Source organism: Pseudophryne corroboree, chromosome 5 (genome assembly GCF_028390025.1).
Source record: "Pseudophryne corroboree isolate aPseCor3 chromosome 5, aPseCor3.hap2, whole genome shotgun sequence".
NCBI classification, from domain to species: domain Eukaryota; kingdom Metazoa; phylum Chordata; class Amphibia; order Anura; family Myobatrachidae; genus Pseudophryne; species Pseudophryne corroboree.
Genome location: NC_086448.1, coordinates 128,227,551 through 128,252,105, shown reverse-complemented (window position 1 = coordinate 128,252,105; position 24,555 = coordinate 128,227,551). Strand labels below are relative to the sequence as shown.

Genomic DNA, 24,555 nt, shown 5'->3' with positions numbered 1-24,555 from the left:
CATTTTAATCAACTTTTTCATGCTTTACCATCAACGTGGACTGCGACTGGGAATAGTAATCTTTGCCAAATGCAGCGGTAGCGGGGCGAGGCACCTTGCCCAAAGCATGGTGAGCGAAGCAGTATGCTAACTGGGGTTCCACGTGCTTTGACTGTGAAAACAACACCAAGAAAATGTAAAAATGTTGTGTCAACTTTTTTTTCTTTTTTTGGGGGGTCGATATTTTGTTATGTCGACATTTTCATGTGTCGACCCTTTGACCCTGTCGACCTTTCCTACTGTTTACCTTATGTCATGTTAACCTTTTCATGTGTCGACCTTTTTCACCCTGTCAACCTAATGCACGACGACCTAATGCATGTCGACCTTTTTCATGTAGATTTAATGATCCATACACATCTGTAAGGAGCACATCATTTTAATCTCCCGTGGTTTCTGAGTCCAGAGAGGACTAGTTCAGCAGTATGTGACAAGAAACTGGTTTAACACACATAGGGGGTAATTCTGAGTTGATCGCAGCAGCCAGGAACTTTGTTAGCAGTTGGGCAAAACCATGTGCACTGCAGGGGAGGCAGATGTAACATGTGCAGAGAGAGTTAGATTTGGGTGGGTTATTTTGTTTCTGTGCAGGGTAAATACTGTCTGCTTTATTTTTACACTGCAATTTAGATTGCAGATTGAACACACCCCACCCAAATCTAACTCTCTCTGCACATGTTACATCTGCCCCCCCCTGCAGTGCACATGGTTTTGCCCAACTGCTAACAAAATCCCTGCTGCGATCAACTCCGAATTACCCCCATAATTATTAGGCCATCTTCTAATGACACTTGTATTTAACGATAGCTTGCATTTCTTAACTTTCATATATATATATATATATATATATATATAGTGATGATTTAGAATATTACTAGTAAAAGGCGGTGTGGGCAGGGAACGATTACAACAGTAAGGTTTTAGTAACTGTATAAAGGAGATGAAAATGTGTTGGCTTCTGAGGTTGGCAGTGCCTGGGGTACAGTGGGTGGCAATGTAGGTGTTGGAATGGTGCTGCAGCAGCCTTGGTATGGGAATATGTATTAGCAGCAGGTTGTGTACCAAGACTTCTTACACAGTGTCTCGAGTCTTTGGCACAGGAGGACCTGTAACAGTTGATGATTAGATTTAAAGCGATTCTGCCATAAAAGTTGTAAAAACCCATACGTTTTATAAAACCCATCATTCTGAAATGAAAACTATTAACAAGTGACCCCTTCTTAGGCAGTAAAATCCACCCTACACTATGGGCCTGATTCAGCTGTGTACGGAGTGACAGAAATCATGCAGTGTACCATCGTTCAGTAAACTGTGCATACACAGGAGCTGTACGGCGCATATGCAGCATGGTCTTATGTCCTCACTTGCAATGCGGCTGCAGGTGTCAGGTGATTGACAGTCTGCAGACGTTTGCGGGTAAGAGGCGATGAAGGGCTCCGTTTCACGAAATAGAAGCATGTTGCCTCTGATTTGTGGGAGTGCTGAGGCTAAGGTCTTCCGACAGAGATTTCCTGGCCTCCATGACAGAGCTGCTGCGGTCGGTCTGATTTACCTCAGGATTACTCAGCCAGCCGATGGTGTCGCAGAGTGATCATGCAGCAGAGATTCTCACATGCATTTAGGAAGCAACTATCTACACCAGACGCCTCCTGCTGCATTAGCGTATGTAAGCGCGTCCACATCTGAAACAGGCCCTGTGCTAGAAGTCCCAAATAAAGTAATACTAATTTGTTCTGTTCATTTGGGTGCATCAGTAATAGGAATGACTGGAACATACAGTTAATACTTCTGGTAGAAAGATAGAAACAATTAACTAATTATTAACTGAGATGTTTGTATAGTATCCATCAATTGTTAAAGTGTACATGTTCTCTTCGGGATCAGTATGATTTACAAGCTGCCGACCACCAATATACTGACAACGGCTTCCCGGCCGCCAGTAGGCCGATAGCGGGGCGAGAACAAAGAGTCCCCTTGCGGGCTCGTTGCACTCTCCACAGGTTCTGTTCCCACTCTATGGGTGTCGTGGACACCCACGAGGGGGAATAGCCCCTGTGCGCCGGGATTCTGGCTGTCGGCATTGTCCGCTGAAGGGATTCTGGCGTCTGTACCCCCCAACAGCCAGCAAATTGACACCATACCGTTCTATTCATATAGGGAAGGCAGCCATTTTGTTTACTGAACCAATATTATTAAGAATGCAGTCCATCAGTTCACTAAGTACCCCCTGGATATAAAGGGGGTAATTCGCAGCAGTTGATCGCAGCAAGAACTTTGTTAGCAGTTGGGCAAAACCATGTGCACTGCAGGGGAGGCAGATATAACATGTGCAGAGAGAGTTAGATTTGGGTGGGTTATTTTGTTTCTGTGCAGGGTGAATACTGGCTGCTTTATTTTTACACTGCAATTTAGATTGCAGATTGAACACACCCCACCCAAATCTAACTCTCTCTGCACATGTTACATCTGCCTCCCCTGCAGTGCACATGGGGGGTCATTCCGAGTTGTTCGCTCGTTGATGATTTTCGCTATACTGCGATTAGTCGCTTACTGCGCATGCGCAAGGTTCGCAGAGCGCATGCGCTTAGTTATTTTACACAAAAGTTAGGTATTTTACTCACGGCATAACGAAGCTTTTTCATCGCTGTGCTGATCGTAGTGTGATTGACAGGAAGTGGGTGTTTCTGGGCGGAAACTGGCCGTTTTATGGGAGTGTGCGGAAAAACGCAGGCGTTCGAGTTGCAAAACGCAGGAGTGGCTGGAGAAACGGGGCAGGTTGGGCAAACGCTGGGTGTGTTTGTGACGTCAAACCAGGAACGAAAAGGACTGAGCTGGTCGCAATGGCAGAGTAAGTCTGGAGCTACTCAGAAACTGCTAAGAAATTTCTATTCGCAATTCTGCAAATCTTTCGTTCGCACTTCTGCTAAGCTAAGATACACTCCCAGCGGGCGGCGGCTTAGCGTGTGCAATGCTGCTAAAAGCAGCTAGCGAGCGAACAACTCGGAATCACCCCCATGGTTTTGCCCAACTGCTAACAAAGTTCCTGCTGCAATCAACTCAGAATTACCCCCAGAGTCTCTAGTGAATAAATAATTACCAGTAATTATAAGTATTATTTGAATTCTTAAGCCAGGTACACACTAGGCCGATATAGCCCCGATTTGTCATTTCCAGGCAAAATTGGAACGTCATTTGGGCATATTGCTCAGTGTGTACAGCCGTGGTCGCTGCTGCGGGGTCAACCGGGCAATAACACTAGTGACCAGTTCTATGTAAATGAAGGACAAAGCAATATGTAACACCGTCCTTCATTACTCGTCCTGATGTGTATTCAGGATCTGATATGTCGGTCCGCGGGGCCGACATGTTGGCTGGGTACACATCACTCGGTCCATACCCAGCTTTAGGTTCAAGGGTTTTTTCTCTAACGTCCTAAGTGGATGCTGGGACTCCGTAAGGACCATGGGGAATAGCGGCTCCGCAGGAGACTGGGCACAAAAGTAAAAGCTTGAACTAGCTGGTGTGCACTGGCTCCTCCCCCTATGACCCTCCTCCAAGCCTCAGTTAGATTTTTGTGCCCGAACGAGAAGGGTGCATGCTAGGTGGCTCTCCTGAGCTGCTTAGAGTAAAAGTTTATTTTAGGTTTTTTATTTTCAGTGAGTCCTGCTGGCAACAGGCTCACTGCATCGTGGGACTAAGGGGAGAAGAAACGAACTCACCTGCGTGCAGAGTGGATTGGGTTTCTTAGGCTACTGGACATTAGCTCCAGAGGGACGATCACAGGTTCAGCCTGGATGGGTCCCGGAGCCGCGCCGCCGGCCCCCTTACAGAGCCAGAAGAACGAAGAGGTCCGGTGAAATCGGCGGCAGAAGACGTTCCTGTCTTCAACTAAGGTAGCGCACAGCACTGCAGCTGTGCGCCATTGCTCTCAGCACACTTCACACTCCGGTCACTGAGGGTGCAGGGCGCTGGGGGGGAGCGCCCTGAGACGCAATAAAAACAGAAATACCTTAGGATGGCAAAAGAAATACATCACATATAGCTCCTGGGCTATATGGATGTATTTAACCCCTGCCAGTTTTCCAGAAAAAAGCGGGAGATAAGGCCGTCGTGAAGGGGCGGAGCCTATCTCCTCAGCACACAAGCGCCATTTTCCCTCACAGTTCCGCTGGAAGGACGGCTCCCTGACTCTCCCCTGCAGTCCCTACAGAATCAGGGTAAAAACGAGAGAGGGGGGGCACTATTGGCAGCTAAATTATAAACAGCAGCTATAAAAGGGAGTAACACTTATATAAGGTTATCCCTATTGATATATATAGCGCTCTGGTGTGTGCTGGCAAACTCTCCCTCTGTCTCCTCAAAGGGCTAGTGGGGTCCTGTCCTCTATCAGAGCATTCCCTGTGTGTGTGCTGGGTGTCGGTACGATTGTGTCGACATGTGTGAGGAGGAAAATGATGTGGAAGCAGAGCAATTGCCTGTATTAGTGATGTCACCCCCTAGGGAGTCGACACCTGACTGGATGGTTGTATTTAAAGAACTACGTGACAATGTCAGCACTTTACAAAAAACTGTTGACGACATGAGACAGCCGACAAATCAATTAGTGCCTGTCCAGGCGTCTCAGACACCGTCAGGGGCGATAAAACGCCCGTTACCTCAGTGGGTCGACACAGACCCAGACACGGATACTGAGTCCAGTGTCGACGGTGAGGAGACAAACGTAATGTCCAGTAGGGCCACACGTTACATGATCACGGCAATGAAGGAGGCATTGAACATTTCTGACACTACAAGTACCACAAAGAAGGGTATTATGTGGGGAGTGAAAAAACTACCAGTAGCTTTTCCTGAGTCAGATGAATTAAATGAGGTGTGTGATAAAGCGTGGGTTTCCCCCGATAAAGTGCTAATTTCTAATAAATTATTGGCACTATACCCTTTCCCGCCAGAGGTTAGGGCGCGTTGGGAAACACCCCCTAGAGTAGATAAAGCGCTCACACGTTTATCTAAACAAGTAGCGTTACCGTCTCCTGATACGGCCGCCCTCAAAGAACCAGCGGATAGAAGGCTGGAAAATATCCTGAAGGGTATATACACACATACTGGTGTTATACTGCGACCAGCAATCGCATCAGCCTGGATGTGCAGTGCTGGAGTTGCGTGGTCGGATTCCCTGACTGAAAATATTGATACCCTGGATAGGGACAGTATATTACTAACTATAGAGCATTTGAAGGATGCATTACTCTATATGCGTGATGCACAGAGGGATATTTGCACCCTGGCATCAAGAGTGAGTGCTATGTCCATTTCTGCCAGAAGAGCGTTATGGACGCGACAGTGGTCAGGGGATGCGGATTCCAAACGACATATGCAAGTATTGCCGTTTAAAGGGGAGGAGTTATTTGGGGCCGGTCTATCGGACCTGGTGGCCACGGCAACGGCCGGAAAGTCCACCTTTTTACCCCAGGTCACCTCTCAGCAGAAAAAGACACCGTCTTTTCAAACTCAGTCCTTTCGTCCCCATAAGTACAGGCGGGCAAAAGGCCACTCATTTCTGCCCCGGGGCAGAGGAAGAGGAAAAAGACTGCACCAGGCAGCCTCTTCACAGGAGCAGAAGCCCTCCTCTGCTTCTGCCAAGTCTTCAGCATGACGCTGGGGCTTTACAAGCGGACTCGGACACGGTGGGGGCCCGTCTCAAAAATTTCAACGCGCAGTGGGCTCACTCGCAAGTGGACCCCTGGATTCTGCAGGTAGTTTCACAGGGGTACAAACTGGAATTCGAGACGTCTCCCCCTCGCCGGTTCCTGAAGTCTGCTCTACCAAAGTCTCCCTCCGACAGGGAGGCAGTTTTGGAAGCCATTCACAAGCTGTATTCCCAGCAGGTGATAATCAAGGTACCTCTCCTACAACAGGGAAAGGGGTATTATTCCACGCTGTTTGTGGTACCGAAGCCGGACGGCTCGGTGAGACCAATTTTAAATCTAAAATCCTTGAACACTTACATAAAGAGGTTCAAATTCAAGATGGAGTCACTCAGAGCAGTGATAGCAAACCTGGAAGAAGGGGACTATATGGTGTCTCTGGACATAAAAGATGCTTATCTCCACGTCCCAATCTACCCTTCTCACCAAGGGTACCTCAGGTTTGTAGTACAAAACTGTCATTATCAGTTTCAGACGCTGCCGTTTGGATTGTCCACGGCACCTCGGGTCTTTACCAAGGTAATGGCCGAAATGATGATTCTTCTTCGAAGAAAAGGCGTTTTAATTATCCCTTACTTGGACGATCTCCTGATAAGGGCAAGGTCCAGGGAACAGTTAGAAGTCGGAGTAGCACTATCTCAGTTAGTGTTACGTCAGCACGGGTGGATTCTAAATATTCCAAAATCGCAGCTGATTCCAACGACACGTCTCCTGTTCCTAGGAATGATTCTGGACACAGTCCAGAAAAAGGTGTTTCTCCCAGAGGAGAAGGCCAGGGAGTTAGCCGAGCTAGTCAGGAATCTCCTAAAACCAGGCCAGGTGTCAGTGCATCAGTGCACGAGGGTCCTGGGAAAAATGGTGGCTTCTTACGAAGCGATTCCATTCGGAAGATTCCATGCAAGAACGTTTTCAGTGGGATCTTCTGGACAAATGGTCCGGATCGCATCTTCAGATGCATCAGCGGATAACCCTGTCGCCAAGGACAAGGGTGTCTCTTCTGTGGTGGCTGCAGAGTGCTCATCTACTAGAGGGCCGCAGATTCGGCATTCAGGATTGGATCCTGGTGACCACAGATGCCAGCCTGAGAGGCTGGGGAGCAGTCACACAGGGACAAAATTTCCAGGGCTTGTGGTCAAGCATGGAAACATCTCTTCATATAAACATTCTGGAACTAAGGGACATTTACAATGCCCTAACTCAAGCAAAACCCCTGCTTCAGGGTCAGGCGGTATTGATCCAATCGGACAACATCACGTCAGTCGCCCACGTAAACAGACAGGGCGGCACGAGAAGCAGGAGGGCGATGGCAGAAGCTGCAAGGATTCTTCGCTGGGCGGAGAATCATGTGATAGCACTGTCAGCAGTGTTCATTCCGGGAGTGGACAACTGGGAAGCGGACTTCCTCAGCAGACACGACCTTCACCCGGGGGAGTGGGGACTTCATCCAGAAGTCTTCCAAGAGATGGTAAACCGTTGGGAAAAACCAAAGGTGGACATGATGGCGTCCCGTCTCAACAAAAAACTAGACAGATATTGCGCCAGGTCAAGGGACCCTCAGGCAATAGCGGTGGACGCTCTGGTAACACCATGGGTGTACCAGTCAGTGTATGTGTTCCCTCCTCTGCCTCTCATACCAAAAGTACTGAGAATCATAAAAAGGAGAGGAGTAAGAACTATACTCGTGGTTCCGGATTGGCCAAGAAGGACTTGGTACCCGGAACTTCAAGAGATGCTCACGGAGGACCCGTGGCCTCTACCTCTAAGAAAGGACCTGCTCCAGCAGGGACCTTGTCTGTTCCAAGACTTACCGCGGCTGCGTTTGACGGCATGGCGGTTGAATGCCGGATCCTGAAGGAAAAAGGCATTCCAGAAGAAGTCATCCCTACCCTGATAAAGGCCAGGAAGGATGTAACCGCAAAACATTATCACCGCATTGGCGAAAATATGTTGCGTGGTGTGAGGCCAAAGAGGCCCCTACAGAGGAATTTCAACTGGGTCGCTTCCTACATTTCCTGCAAACAGGACTGTCTATGGGCCTAAAATTAGGGTCCATTAAGGTTCAAATTTCGGCCCTGTCGATTTTCTTCCAAAAAGAACTGGCTTCTGTGCCTGAAGTCCAGACGTTGTCAAAGGGGTACTGCATATACAGCCTCCTTTTGTGCCCCCGGTGGCACCTTGGGATCTCAATGTGGTTTTGGGGTTCCTAAAATCACATTGGTTTGAACCACTCACCACTGTGGAATTAAAATATCTCACATGGAAGGTGGTAATGCTGTTAGCCCTGGCTTCAGCCGGGCGTGTCTCAGAATTGGCGGCTTTATCTTATAAAAGCCCTTACCTGATTTTTCACACGGATAGGGCAGAATTGAGGACTCGTCCTCAATTTCTCCCAAAGGTGGTTTCAGCGTTTCACGTGAACCAGCCTATTGTGGTGCCTGCGGCTACTAGGGACTTGGAGGACTCCAAGTTACTGGACGTAGTCAGGGCCCTGAAAATATATATTTCCAGGACGGCGGGAGTCAGGAAATCTGACTCGCTGTTTATCCTGTATGCACCCAACAAGCTGGGTGCTCCTGCTTCTAAGCAGACGATTGCTCGTTGGATTTGTAGTACAATTCAGCTTGCACATTCTGTGGCAGGCCTGCCACAGCCAAAATCTGTAAAAGCCCATTGCACAAGGAAGGTGAGCTCATCTTGGGCGGCTGCCCGAGGGGTCTCGGCTTTACAACTTTGCCGAGCAGCTACTTGGTCAGGGGCAAACACGTTTGCTAAATTCTACAAATTTGATACCCTGGCTGAGGAGGACCTGGAGTTCTCTCATTCGGTGCTGCAGAGTCATCCGCACTCTCCCGCCCGTTTGGGAGCTTTGGTATAATCCCCATGGTCCTTACGGAGATCCCAGCATCCACTAGGACGTCAGAGAAAATAAGAATTTACTTACCGATAATTCTATTTCTCATAGTCCGTAGTGGATGCTGGGCGCCCATCCCAAGTGCGGATTGTCTGCAATACTTGTATATAGTTATTGTTACAAAATTCGGGTTATTATTGTTGTGAGCCATCTTTTCAGAGGCTCCTTCGTTTATCATACTGTTAACTGGGTTCAGATCACAGGTTGTACGGTGTGATTGGTGTGGCTGGTATGAGTCTTACCCGGGATTCAATATCCTTCCTTATTATGTACGCTCGTCCGGGCACAGTATCCTAACTGAGGCTTGGAGGAGGGTCATAGGGGGAGGAGCCAGTGCACACCAGCTAGTTCAAGCTTTTACTTTTGTGCCCAGTCTCCTGCGGAGCCGCTATTCCCCATGGTCCTTACGGAGTCCCAGCATCCACTACGGACTATGAGAAATAGAATTATCGGTAAGTAAATTCTTATTTTTTTGTATTCTATTTTCAAATGTTAGAACATAACAAGGAAGATCATGAAAGAATAGTTAGGGTACCAGTTTGTTTTTTAATCTTTTCCATTTGGGTGGACATTTCTTCATATTTGTGAATACTTTATTTTACAGAATGATGGTACTGTAAAGAGCTTGACAAATGCTGTAATGAAGCATTGAAGCCAAAAAAAATAAAATAAAAAATGTAGCATTTAAAAGCTTAACAAAACTGTGTAATGGTTGTCAAGCATGAGATACAGTAATATAGTCCTGATTTGGGCAAACACGAGGCTATCTTTACCATGTACGAAATATCCGTGGATGATGAGAAAATGGGAGGAGTCTCCTTGTCATGCATGAAGTGGTCTGCTCGCTGTGCAGCTGTCATTATACCTCTGCCTGTGGTGAGGGCTGCGTGTGAACAGCGTGGTGTCTGACAGGGCGTGATGATGATAATGAAAGGTTTCCTTTCAGAGACAATTTTCATTTCCAGTAAAAGAAACATAATAAATCTTTTAAAAAAACAAAAAAAAAATCCTCAGTACTTGAAAATAAATAGATAATGCGTGCCTTTCACTTCCATCATGGCCGCTTCCTGCCTAAATGGTTTCATATGAATCAAATGAACCAATTGCAAATTACAATGTTTTGCTGTTGCACCTTTTTTCAATAGGTATTTTAATTGGTCTTCTTCATATAAAGTGAATATAAGGACATCTGGGTGTTGTAAGAGTTGCTGATAAAATCCTGCTTATTAGCAAACATCTGTTCAGTGTTCACGTGTGTTGTTCTTTTTTTTTTTTTTCTGTCAGAATTCTGTTTGCTATCTGAAAAAGAAGGAGGTTTTGAAAAGGAAACCAGCCAAAAACATCAACATGCTGCCCCAGTTCTGTATGACACTCTTTCTCTGTATGACTGGGATGTTGTGGATGGTTTCAGAAGTTCATCTGTGGACGGGAAACCCGTGCCAGGCAGTGCCGCCCTGTCTGTGCTAAAGCAAGGTATTGTTGGAGTGAATGTTTTACACTAGTCTAAACATAGCCAATAAAGTTACACAGTTTGCTGCGGTCCCCTGTCACTGTTATATGGACATACCACCTTCATTTATTGCGCCCAATTCAAAAATTACATCAAAATGCTCTTTTTTGTTTTGTTTTGTTTTTTAGTGGTTTAATAAGCAGATCCAAATGTTCTCTAATACCTAGTGACATGCTGCTTCCGTTAGAGGACAGGTGGCGATGATGCCCTATCATTTTGTTGCTAAAAGCTGATGGCTTGCTACGGGCAATACACACCTGTTCTTTATTGGGTTTTTTATCAAGTATTTTTATTAAAAGTTTCCAATAATACAAAAAAAGCAATAAGCAACATAAAAAAGCAAAGACATAAAAGGCAAAAGAACATAAGAGAAATTGGAACATACATAGCAGAAACAATAATAACATGCAATAAAAGAAGAGCACACTGTAGCATAAGTTTGCGGGATACAAATTCTGGTAAGAAGATATACAAAATTGAAATTGCAGCATATTAAATGTAGTGTAGAACTGAGCATCCACAGGGTGTACAGAGATATCACTAAATAAGGCAGATGTAGGACACAACACTGGCTAACACATGCAGTGATAGCACATGAAGAGGAATGGGCTGGCGGAGGCACTACATACAGAGTCATAACCAGATTAGGCATGATCTGGGGTCGGGGGCTCAAGAGCATACCTAGATTCTTGCCAGAGATTCCAGATCCTATCAAACCTCAGAGGGCATTTTCTTTTGTGATACATAAAACAGTCAAGGGAGCCTGTAACTGGCATAAAAAGAAAATCAAATTCTTCGGTACTTACTTGACTCGCCATCACCACCAACCGTTTCAGGCAAACTATCCCCGCTTATTAAGAAATATCAAAGATGATTTATTGGAATGGTCCAACTACTACATCTCCTGGATAGGCAGAATAAATTTTGTCAAGATGAATGTGCTCCCCCGACTTTTATATCTGTTTCAGGCTCTTCCGATTTATATTCCTCCCCATGTTTTTAAAACCTAGCAACGCCAAACGTCTTTTTTTTATATGGAATCGTAATCACCCTCGTATTAGACTTAAACTACTCCAGCGTCCCACCAGAGGGGGTGGACTGTGTATCCCAGACTTTAAAAAATACTTCTATGCTGCACAGCTCTCTCAATGGGGTAAATTTACTAAGATTCGTGTTTTCCCGTTTGAGGTCAAAGTTCAATCACGAATGACATCGAAAGTGTAAATATGCAACTTTTTGAATTTATTACGACTAATTTACTAAGCTGCCGTATTTTGCCTTTTCGGGTTTTCCGATGTCGATGTCATTCGTTTTTTTTTTTCTGTTTTTTACGGCAGTGATTAGCAAAACACTGCCGACTTTTTCAAAATGAATCTCGGCCGGATCTGTGTGATCCGTGCTGGGGTTCATTTTTTTTTTTTTTTTTTAAATAAACACTGTAAAACTTAAAAAAAAATTGCGTGGGGTCCCCCCTCCTAAGCATAACCAGCCTCGGGCTCTTTGAGCCGATCCTGGTTGCAGAAATATGGGGAAAAAATTGACAGGGGTTCCCCCATATTTAAGCAACCAGCATCGGGCTCTGCGCCTGGTCCTGGTTCCAAAAATACGGGGGACAAAAAGAGTAGGGGTCCCCCGTATTTTTAAAACCAGCACCGGGCTCCACTAGCTGGACAGATAATGCCACAGCCGGGGGTCACTTTTATATAGTGCCCTGCGGCCGTGGCATCAAATATCCAACTAGTCACCCCTGGCCGGGGTACCCTAGGGGAGTGAGGATCCCTTCAATCAAGGGGTCCCCCCCCAGCCACCCAAGGGCCAGGGGTGAAGCCCGAGGCTGTCCCCCCCATCCAATTGGCTGCGGATGGGGGGCTGATAGCCTTTTGTGAAAATGAAAAGATATTGTTTTTAGTAGCAGTACTACAAGGCCCAGCAAGCCTCCCCCGCATGCTGGTACTTGGAGAACCACAAGTACCAGCATGCGGCGGAAAAACGGGCCCGCTGGTACCTGTAGTACTACTACTAAAAAAATACCCAAAAAAAGACAATACACACACACCTTGAAAGTAAAGTTTTATTACATACATCCACACAAACATACAAACATACTTACCTTATGTTCACACGAGGGTCGGTCCTCTTCTCCAGTAGAATCCATGGGGTACCTGTTGAATAAATTCTACTCACCAGATCCAGGGTCCCAGGCTCCTCGGAGAATCCTTTTGTAATCCACGTACTTGATTAAAAAAAAAAAACGGACACCCGAGCCACGCACTGAAAGGGGACCCATGTTTGCACATGGGCCCCCTTTCCCCGAATGCCAGAAACCCACTCTGACTGATGTCTAAGTGGGTTTCTTCAGCCAATCAGGGAGCGCCACGTTGTAGCACCCTCCTGATCGGCTGTGTGCTCCTGTACTGACTGACAGGCAGCACGCGGCAGTGCTACAATGTAGCGCCTATGCGCTCCATTGTAACCAATGGTGGGAACTTTCTGCTCAGCGGTGAGGTCACTTTCGGTCAACCGCAGGGCAGAAAGTTCCCACCATTGGTTACAATGGAGCGCATAGGCGCTACATTGTAACACTGCCGCGTGCTGCCTGTCAGTCAGTACAGGAGCACACAGCCGATCAGGAGGGTGCTACAACGTGGCGCTCCCTGATTGGCTGAAGAAACCCACTTAGACATCAGTCAGAGTGGGTTTCTGGCATTCGGGGAAAGGGGGCCCATGTGCAAACATGGGTCCCCTTTCAGTGCGTGGCTCGGGTGTCCGTTTTTTTTTTTTAATCAAGTACGTGGATTACAAAAGGATTCTCCGAGGAGCCTGGGACCCTGGATCTGGTGAGTAGAATTTATTCAACAGGTACCCCATGGATTCTACTGGAGAAGAGGACCGACCCTCGTGTGAACATAAGGTAAGTATGTATGTATGTATGTTTGTGTGGATGTATGTAATAAATCTTTACTTTCAAGGTGTGTGTGTATTGTCTTTTTTTGGGTATTTTTTTAGTAGTAGTACTACAGGTACCAGTGGGCCCGTTTTTCCGTCGCATGCTGGTACTTGTGGTTCTCCAAGTACCAGCATGCGGGGGAGGCTTGCTGGGCCTTGTAGTACTGCTACTAAAAACAATATCTTGTCATTTTCACAAAAGGCTATCAGCCCCCCATCCGCAGCCAATTGGATGGGGGGGACAGCCTCGGGCTTCACCCCTGGCCCTTGGGTGGCTGGGGGGGGGACCCCTTGATTGAAGGGGTCCCCACTCCCCCAGGGTACCCCGGCCAGGGGTGACTAGTTGGATTTTTGATGCCACGGCCGCAGGGCACTATATAAAAGTGACCCCCGGCTGTGGCATTATCTGTCCAGCTAGTGGAGCCCGGTGCTGGTTTTAAAAATACGGGGGACCCCTACTCTTTTTGTCCCCCGTATTTTTGGAACCAGGACCAGGCGCAGAGCCCGATGCTGGTTGCTTAAATATGGGGGAACCCCTGTCAATTTTTTCCCCATATTTCTGCAACCAGGATCGGCTCAAAGAGCCCGAGGCTGGTTATGCTTAGGAGAGGGGACCCTACGCAATTTTTTTAAAGAAAATAACCACTTTCCCACCCCTTCCCACTGATATACATGCACGGATCTCATGGATCCCAGCATGCCTATACAATCACGGATTAAAAAAGCAGGTCTGTTTTTTTTTTTTGCACTTTTTTACGAGTTGTAATTTTTCACGGCAGTGTTTGGTTTTTTTTGCTTTGCACTTCTTAGTAAATTACCGAGATTCATAGTTAAACAGCCGCGTTTTGACCGATGGTGTATTCATTCGTAATTTTTTTGTTGGACTTCCAAAAAATTACGAATGCCCTCATCACTGCCGTGATTATTGCTTAGTAAATTACCGAGATGACACTTTGATGAAAAAACGGCATCTCGGTCAAAATCGGGACCTTAGTAAATTTACCCCAATGTGTACAATGGTGTAATGAGGGTGGAGGGGGGAAAGTCTGGGTGAGGATTGAGACAGAGGAGATGGGTTTGGCCACGTTGTCCTCTCTACTGTGACTTCATAGGAGCCAGCACCCTTGCGCGGTCCTTTCTCACCCTGTAGTGTATCGTTCACTAGCTACGTGGGACTTGGCAAATAGACGGTTTGCTTTGGCCCCACATCCATCTCCTCTGATTCCATTGTTCCATAATCCAGCCTTCCCCCCTGGTATGTATAGATCCTCTTTTACAACCTGGCGCTTGGTCAACATATTTTATATTAATGACATTACTGTTGATGCTTCCTTTCCTCAGTTTGCAGATATTTGTGATGGAACAGTAATTCCAGCTTCGGATTTCGTTCGCTATCTGCAAACTAGACACTTCCACTCTTCTCAATAGAAAACTATCCTCTTTCGAATATATCAGCTGGAAACGTTCTAACACTAAGGGCCTAATCTCCGATAGCTATGTCTTGCTAAGCGACAACTTTACCCCGACTCGGGCTCCTCACGAGCTGGCGTGGGAAAAGGATCTGGGACTTACTATAGACAATGAGGATTGGGTTGATATCTGGGATAATGCTACTTCCAGTTCCATTTGTATTAAAATCAAAGAAAATATTTATAAATTGCTCTACCGCTCGCACTATGTTCTCTCTCGCTTACATACCATGTTCCCTGATGCCTCTGATAGGTGCTGGAGGGGATGTGCAGATGTAGGCTCATTTTTGCACATCTGGTGGACCTGCCCCTATTTTTTTTAAATGTGGCGGGAGCTTATTACTCTGCTCTTGCACCTATTCAAGACCTTTATTTCTCCTGACCCCCAATATTTTCTGCTTCCCTTGACTCTCCCTACCCATAATCAACATCAAAATAAGTTGTTTCGGTATGTAGTTTCGGCTATGACCTGCCAAATAGCACTGGACTGGAAAAACCCAACCCCCACCCCCATGCCGGTGATAATCTCCCGAATTTGGTATGTATACAAAATGGAATATGTGACTGCTGTTATGCGTAATTCCTCTAAACAATTTGATAGAGTTTGGTCTCCCTAGCTAACCTCCCAACAGGCTTCCTTCCCATTTGTAACCTGATAACCTACAGTTGATGCCTCTGTAAAATTCTTCACTCCGGAGGCCACCCATCTGCTTCTATCTCCCTTTCCTATTCCTTCGACTTGACTTGTTCTCTCTCCTCCTTCTCCTTGCTTTTCTCTATTCTCTCTCTGACTGTTATTCTTTCTTCTATTCTCTGTTACCAGCTCTCTCTGACGGACTGCCGTTACCGAGAGATATCCTTCTTGTTACTTGTTTAAATCTCTAACATTGGATCCAACTTGTTAATGTTATAATTCATTGCAGTTATTTCTATATTCTACCTACCAAATGTGCTTGGTATGACTTGTTTACTGTTGTATTTCTGTGATCCTCCCAATAAAATGTGTTTAAAAAACAAACAAAAAAACAGTCATGGGAGACAGTAACATTAAACAGGGCCACCCAGTGGGGAATGGAAGAAGCAGGAGACATCCATGTTGGAGCAATGCAGCCAGTGCCAGAGTTAAAAGATTGTCCACATACAGTTGTAAGGGGGGAGGGCGGGTGTCCTCAAGGCCAAGACCAAAGAGGAGCTAGTAGGGGGAACCTTATACCCGTATCCCGTATACATGCCACAACTCCAGACAAGAAGGAGAACAAAGCAAATGCCAGAAATCAGCAGAGGGGGCTGCATACTTAGGACAGACATCCGAGGATAATCCTCCAAAACTATAAAGCCTAACCGGGGTCCAATAAACCCTGTGTAGAATATAAAGCTGAATTTGTTGATACCTGCCATGTGCTGCGGCAGCCCTGGAAAAACCCAGTATAATTTCTCTTACGTCCTAGAGGATGCTGGGGACTCCAAAAGGACCGTGGGGTATAGACGGGATCCACAGGAGACATGGGCACACTATAAGACTTTGAATGGGTGTGAACTGGCTCCTCCCTCTATGCCCCTCCTCCAGACCTCAGACTCTGTGCCTAGAGAGACTGGACACACACTAGGGGAGCTCTCCTGAGTTTCTCTGAAAATACTTTATGCTAGGTTTTTTATTTTCAGGGAGACCTGGTGGCTACAGGCTCCCTGCTTCGTGGGAGTGAGGGGAGAGAAGCAGACCTACTTCTTCTGAGTTCAAAGGCTCTTAGGCTACTGGACACCATTAGCTCCAGAGGGTTCGATCACTTGGTGCGCCTAGCTGCTTGTTCCCGGAGACGCGCCCTCAACCCCCTCACAGAAGCCAGAAGAAAGAAGCCGGGTGAGTATAAAGAAGATCAGAAGACTTCAGTGATGGCGGAAGACTTCAGTAATGAGGTACCGCTCAGCGGTCGCGCTGCGCGCCATGCTCCCACACACACTTCAGACGTCACTTGCAGGGCGCAGGGGGGGTGCCCTGGGCAGCATGTTACTGGAGTACAACACTGCCCAAATATATATATTATAAGTGCCTAGGCACTAAATATAGTCCCCGCCAGTATAAATATTAAAATTTTGAGCGGGACTACAGCGCGCCGGTGAGGGGGCGTTGCTTAGCCCTCACAGCTTCCTAGCGCCATTTTCTCTTCACAGGCTGCAGAGACGCTGGCCCGGACCTCCACTCTCCTGAACAAGTAACAGGGAGCAAAACGGGTGGGGGGGGGGGGGGGCACGGTAAATTGGTGCTATTAACCCTTTTATAATAGCGCAGACATTCTGAGGCAGTGTGTATTTGCTCTCAATACTGGAATAGGCGCTGGGGTTTGAGCTGGAAAACTCCCTCTGTGTTTCTCTAACAGGCTTCCCTGTGGGTCTATCCCCTATAGCCAGTGTGTGTCGGTACGTGTGTGTCGACATGTCTGAGGCTGAGTGCTCCTCCCCGGAGGAAGTTGCAGTGGATGCAGATAAGGAGCTGGGAGTGAATCTGTCGGCACCGCCGACTGCTGATTGGGTGGATATGTTGAGTACATTGAATGCAAATGTGGCGTTATTAAATAAAAGACTGGATAAATCTGATTCTCAGACACAAACGTGGAGAAAATCCATGGAGGACGCCTTGTCTCAGGTACGGGCCCCCTCAGGGTCATAAAAGCGTTCATTTACCCAGATGACGGATACGGATACCGACACGGACTCTGATTCCAGTGTCGACTATAGTGAGGCCAGTTTACATCCAAAATTGGTTGAGTATTCAGTACATGATTGTGGCAATTAAAGATGTTTTACTTATTTCTGAAGTACCTACTGTCCCTGATACAAGGGTTTGTTTGTATAAGGGAAAAAAGCCGAGGTGACGTTTCCCCCTTCTCATGAGCTGAACGCTCTTTGCGAAAAAGCTTGGGAATCTCCTGACAAAAGGTGGCAGATTCCCAAGAGAATTCTAATGGCATATCCTTTCCCCTCTGACGACAGGGAAAAGTGTGAGTCATCTCCCAATGTGGACAAGGCTCTATCACGACTGTCCAAGAAGCTGGCGCTTCCGTCTCCTGACACTGCTGCCCTTAAGGACCCTGCGGATCGTAAGCAGGAAACGACCTTAAAATCCATTTATGTCACTACGGGTGCACTGCTCAGACCTGCCGTGGCGTTGGCATGGGTGAGTAGTGCTATTGGTAAGTGGGCAGCTAATTTGGCATCTGACATGGATACCCTGGATAGGGATAACATTCTTTTGACTCTCTGTTATATCGGGCACGCTGCAGCTTACCTGAAGGATGCGGCGAGGGATATTGGCCTCTTGGGATCAAGGGCCAATGCCATGGCAGTCTCGGCCAGGAGAGCACTGTGGATTCATCAATGGAATGCTGATGCCGACTCTAAGAAAGCTATGGAAGCTCTCCCATATAAAGGTAGTGTCTTGTTTGGTGACTGCCTCGCTGACCTGGTGTCTACGGCTACTGCGGGTAAGTCATCTTTTCTTCCTTATTTTCCTGCACAACAGAAAAAGACGCCCCATTATCAGATGCAGTCCTTTCTGCTTAATAAATACAAGAAAGGAAGAGGGTCGTCCTTCCTTGCCTCTAAAGGTAGAGGAAGGAGAAAAAGGTCGCCTGCTGTGCCAGGCTCCCAGGACCAGAATTCCTCCCCGGCTTCTGACAAGTACACCGCATGACGCTGGGGCTTCTCTACGGGAGTCCGTACCAATGGGGGCGCGTCTCTGACTCTTCAGTCAGGTCTGGTTTCACTCGGGCCTGGATCCTTGGGTGTTAGCCTTAATGTCCCAAGGGTACAAACTGGAGTTTCAGGAGGTGCCTGCCCCCACCGATTTTTCAAATCAGTCTTGCCAATTTCTATCCCAGAAAGTGAGGTAGTGAGTTCTGCGATACAAAAGCTGTGTCACCAGCGTGTTATTGTCATGGTACTCCCGTCTCAACAGGGAGAAGGGTTTTATTCGAGCCTCTTTGTCGTACCAAAGCCGGATGGCTCGGTCAGACCTAAAATCCCTCAATCTGTATTTCTCTAACGTCCTAAGTGGATACTGGGGACTCCGTAAGGACCATGGGGAATAGCGGCTCCGCAGGAGACTGGGCACATCTAAAGAAAGCTTTAGGACTAACTGGTGTGCACTGGCTCCTCCCCCTATGACCCTCCTCCAAGCCTCAGTTAGATTTCTGTGCCCGACGAGAAGGGTGCACACTAGGGGCTCTCCTGAGCTTCTTAGTGAAAGTTTTAGTTTAGGTTTGTTATTTTCAGTGAGACCTGCTGGCAACAGGCTCACTGCATCGAGGGACTAAGGGGAGAAGAAGCGAACTCACCTGCGTGCAGAGTGGATTGGGCTTCTTGGCTACTGGACATTAGCTCCAGAGGGACGATCACAGGCCCAGCCTGGATGGGTCCCGGAGCCGCGCCGCCGGCCCCCTTACAGAGCCAGAAGAGCGAAGAGGTCCGGAAAAATCGGCGGCAGAAGACGTTCCTGTCTTCAATAAGGTAGCGCACAGCACTGCAGCTGTGCGCCATTGCTCTCAGCACACTTCATACTCCGGTCACTGAGGGTGCAGGGCGCTGGGGGGGGCGCCCTGAGACGCAATAAAACATGATAAAAATACCTTACATGGCAAAAAAATACATCACATATAGCTCCTGGGCTATATGGATGCATTTAACCCCTGCCAGAATATACAGAAAAACGGGAGATAAGGCCGCCGAAAAGGGGGCGGAGCCTATCTCCTCAGCACACTGGCGCCATTTACCCTCACAGCTCAGTTGGAGGGAAGCTCCCTGGCTCTTCCCTGCAGTCACTACACTACAGAAAGGGTTAAAAAAAGAGAGGGGGGCACTAATTAGGCGCAGTATTAAAACATACAGCAGCTATAAGGGGAAAAACACTTATATAAGGTTATCCCTGTATATATATATATATATATATAGCGCTCTGGTGTGTGCTGGCATACTCTCCCTCTGTCTCCCCAAAGGGCTAGTGGGGTCCTGTCCTCTATCAGAGCATTCCCTGTGTGTGTGCTGTGTGTCGGTACGTTTGTGTCGACATGTATGAGGAGAAAACTGATGTGGAGACGGAGCAGAGTGTCTGTAACAGTGATGTCACCACCTAGGGGGTCGACACCTGAGTGGATGTACTGTTGAAAATTACGTGACAGTGTCAGCTCTGTATAAAAAAAAAAAAAAAAAACAGTGGTTGACATGAGACAGCCGGCTACTCAGCTTGTGCCTGTCCAGACGTCTCATAGGCCGTCAGGGGCTCTAAAGCGCCCGTTACCTCAGATGGCAGATACAGACGCCGACACGGATACTGACTCCTGTGTCGACGGTGAAGAGACAACCGTGATTTCCAGTAGGGCCACACGTTACATGATTGAGACAATGGAAAATGTTTTATACATTTCTGATAATACGAGTACCACCAAAAAGGGGTATTATGTTCGGTGAGGGAAAAACTACCTGTAGTTTTCCTGAATCTGAGAAATAAAATGAGGTGTGTGATAATGCGTGGGTTTCCCCCCGATAACAATTGATAATTTCTTAAAAAGTATTGGTGTATACCCTTTCCCGCCAGAGGTTAGGGTGCGTTGGGAAACACCCCCTAGGGGGGATAAGGCGCTCACACGCTTGTAAGAACAAGGGCTCTACTCTCTCATGAGATGGCCGCCCTTAAGGATCCTGCTGATAGAAAGCAGGAGGGTATCCAAAACTGTATTCACACACATACTGGTGTTATACTGCGACCAGCAATCGCCTCAGCCTGGAGGTGCAGTGCTGGGTTGGCATGGTCAGATTCCCTGACTGGAAATATTGATATCCTAGATAAGGATAGTATATTATTGCCTATAGAGCATTTAAAAGATGCATTTCTATATATGCATGATGCACAGCGGAATATTTGCCGACTGGCATCAAGTATAAGTGCGTTGTCCAATTCTACCAGTAAAATGGTCAGGTGATGCGGATTCCAAACGGCATTTGGAAGTATTGCCTTTGAAAAGGGACATTTGGGGTCGGTCTTTTAGACCTGGTGGCCACGGCAACAACTGGGAAATCCACGTTTGTACCCCAGGTCGCCTCTCAAAATAAGACGCCGTATTATCAGGCGCAGTCCTTTGTTGGCAAGCGGACAAAAGGTTCCTCTTTTCTGCTCGTGACAGAGGGAGAGGAAAAAGGCTGAAGAGATTAGCCAGTTCCCAGGAACAGAAACCCTTTCCCGCCTCTGCCAAGCCCTCAGTATGACGCTAGGGCCTTACAAGCTCAGGCACGGTGGGGGCCCGTTCTCAATGAATTTCAGTGCGCAGTGGGCTCACTCGCAAGTAGACCCCTGGATCCTTCAGGTAATATCTCAAGGGTACATATTGGAATTCGAGACGTCTCCCCCTCGCCGTTTCCAAAAGTCGGCTTTACCGACGTCTCCCTCTGACAGGGAGGCAGTTTTGGAAGCCATTCACAAGCTGTATTCCCAGCAGGTGATAATCAAGGTACCCCTCCTGCAACAGGGAACGGGGTATTATTCCACACTATTGTGGTACCGAAGCCAGACGGCTCGGTGAGACCGATTCTAAATCTAAATCTAAAATCTTTGAACACTTACATACAGAGGTTCAAATTCAAGATTGAGTCACTCAGAGCAGTGATTGCGAACCTGGAAGAAGGGGACTACATGATGTCTCGGGACATCAAGGATGCTTACCTTCATGTCAAAATTTACCCTTCTCACCAAGGGTACCTCAGGTTATGGTACAGAACTGTCACTATCAGTTCAGACGCTGCCGTAGGGATGGTCCACGGCACCCCGGGTCTTTACCAAGGTAATGGCCGAAATGATATCCCTTCGAAGGAAGGGAATTTTAGTTATCCCTTACTTGGACGATTCCCTGATAAGGGTAAGATCCAGGGAACAGTTGGAAGTCGGTGTAGCACTATCTCAGGTAGTGTTGCGGCAGCACGATTGGATTCTCAATATTCCAAAATCGCAGCTGGTTCCGACGACTTGTCTTCTGTTTCCTAGGGATGTTCCTGGACACAGTCCAGAAAAAAAAAAAAAGGTGTTTCTCCCGGAAGAGAAAGCCAGGGAGTTATCCGAGCTAGTCAGGAACCTCCTAAAACCGAACCAAGTCTCAGTGCATCAATGCACAAGGGTTCTGGGTAAAAATGGTGGCTTCCTACGAAGCAATCCCATTCGTTAGATTCCACGCAAGAACTTTCCAGTGGAACCTACTGGACAAATGGTCCGGGTCGCATTTTCAGATGCATCAGCGGATAACCCTGTCACCAAGGACAAGGGTATCCATCCTGTGGTGGTTGCAGAGTGCTCATCTTCTAGAGGGCCGCAGATTCGGCATTCAGGACTGGGTCCTGGTGACCACGGATGCCAGCCTGCGAGGCTGGGGAGCAGTCACACAGGGAAGGAATATCCAGGGCTTAGGGTCAAGCCTGGATACATCACTTCACATAAATATCCTGAAGCTAAGGGCCATTTACAATGCTCTAAGCTTAGCAAGACCTCTGCTTCAAGGTCAGCCGGTGTTGATCCAGTCGGACAACATCATGGCAGTCACCCACGTAAACAGACAGGGTGGCACAAGAAGCAGGAGGGCAATGGCAGAAGCTGCAGGGATTCTTCGCTGGGCGGAAAATCATGTGATAGCACTGTCAACAGTATTAATTCCGGGAGTGGACAACTGGGAAGCAGACTTCCTCAGCACGACCTCCACCCGGGAGAGTGGGGACTTCACCCAGAAGTCGTCCACATGATTAAAAAACTCAACAGGTATTGCGCCAGGTCAAGAGACCCTCAGGCAATAGTTGTAGACGCTCTGGTAACACCGTGGGTGTACCAGTCAGTGTATGTGTTCCCTCCTCTGCCTCTCATACCCAAGGTACTGAGATTGATAAGATGGAGAGGAGAAAGCACTATATTCGTGGCTCCGGATTGGCCAAGAAGGACTTGGTAACCGGAACTTTAAGAGATGCTCACGGAGGATCCGTGGCCTCTACCTCTAAGAAGGGACCTGCTCCAGCAAGGACCCTGTCTGTTCCAAGACTTACCGCGGCTGAGTTTGACGGCATGCCGGTTGAACACCGGATCCTGAAGGAAAAAAGGCATTCCGGATGAAGTCATCCATATCCTGATCTAAAGCCAGGAAGGATGTAACCGCAAAAACATTATCACCGCAATTGGCGAAAATATGTTGCGTAGTGCGAGGCCAGTAAGGCCCGACGGAGGAAATTCAACTGGGTCGATTCCTACATTTCCTACAAACAGGAGTGTCTATGGGCCTGAAATTGGGGTCCATTAAGGTTCAGATTTCGGCCCTGTCAATTTTCTTCCAAAAAAAAAAAGAACTAGCTTCAGTCCCTGAAGTTTAGACGTTTGTAAAAGGGGTACTGCATATACAGCCTCCTTTTGTGCCTCCAGTGGCAATTTGGGATCTCAATGTAGTTTGGGTTCCAAAAAAATCTGTGGAGTTAAAATATCTCACATGGAAAGTGGTCATGCTGTTGGCCCTGGCCTGGGCCAGGCGCGTGTCAGAATTGGCGGCTTTATCCTGTAAAAGCCCTTATCTGATTTTCCATTCGGACAGGGCGGAATTGAGGACTCGTCCTCAGTTTCTCCCTAAGGTGGTTCCAGCGTTTTCACCTGAACCAACCTATTGTGGTGCCTGCGGCTACTAGGGACTTGGAGGAATCCAAGTTGCTGGATGTTGTCAGGGCCCTGAAAATATGTTTCCAGGATGGCTGGAGTCAGGAAATCTGCCTCGCTGTTTATCCTGTATGCACCCAACAAGCTGGGTGCTCCTGCTTCTAAGCAGACTATTGCTCGTTGGATTTGTAGTACAATTCAGCTTGCACATTCTGTGGCAGGCCTGCCACAGCTAAAATCTGTAAAAGCCCGTTCCACAAGGAAAGTGGGCTCATCTTGGGCGGCTGCCCGAGGGGTCTCGGCTTTACAACTTTGCCGAGCAGCTACTTGGTCAGGGGCAAACACGTTTGCTAAATTCTACAAATTTGATACCCTGGCTGAGGAGGACCTGGAGTTCTCTCATTCGGTGCTGCAGAGTCATCCGCACTCTCCCGCCCGTTTGGGAGCTTTGGTATAATCCCCATGGTCCTTACGGAGTCCCCAGCATCCACTTAGGACGTTAGAGAAAATAAAAATTTACTTACCGATAATTCTATTTCTCATAGTCCGTAGTGGATGCTGGGCGCCCATCCCAAGTGCGGATTGTCTGCAATACTTGTACATAGTTATTGTTACAAAAATCGGGTTATTATTGTTGGGAGCCATCTTTTCAGAGGCTCCTCTGTTATCATACTGTTAACTGGGTTCAGATCACAAGTTATACGGTGTGATTGGTGTGGCTGGTATGAGTCTTACCCGGGATTCAAAATCCTTCCTTATTGTGTACGCTCGTCCAGGCACAGTATCCTAACTGAGGCTTGGAGGAGGGTCATAGGGGGAGGAGCCAGTGCACACCAGTTAGTCCTAAAGCTTTCTTTAGATGTGCCCAGTCTCCTGCGGAGCCGCTATTCCCCATGGTCCTTACGGAGTCCCCAGCATCCACTACGGACTATGAGAAATAGAATTATCGGTAAGTAAATTCTTATTTTAAAAACTTTCAAGTTCAAGATGGAATCTCTTCGAGCAGTGATCTCCAGTCTGGAAGGGGGAGATTTTATGGCATCGGTCGATATAAAAGATGCCTACTTACATGTCCCAATATATCCTCCACATCAAGCTTTCCTGAGGTTTGCCGTTCAGGATTGTCATTACCAATTTCAGTCATTGCCGTTTGGTCTTTCCACGGGCCCGAGGGTCTTCACCACAGTAATGGCGAAAATGATGGTGCTCCTACGCAAGCAGGGTGTCACAATTATCCCGTACTTGGACGATCTCCTGATAAAGGCGAGATCAAAGGAGCAGTTGCTGAGAAACGTGGCACTCTCCCTGACAGT

General features: G+C 47.4%; 1 protein-coding gene across 2 annotated transcripts in view; it reads left to right on the top strand.

Moving 5' to 3' along the window:
* The window catches only part of GSDME (gasdermin E), a 297,722-nt gene that overhangs the window by 206,124 nt on the left and 67,043 nt on the right, over positions 1–24,555 (top strand). For both annotated transcript variants that reach the window (XM_063921700.1, XM_063921701.1), the window contains exon 7: positions 9,940–10,128. In XM_063921700.1, coding sequence (XP_063777770.1) covers positions 9,940–10,128 — 189 coding nt within the window. The remainder of the gene's footprint in view (positions 1–9,939; positions 10,129–24,555) is intronic.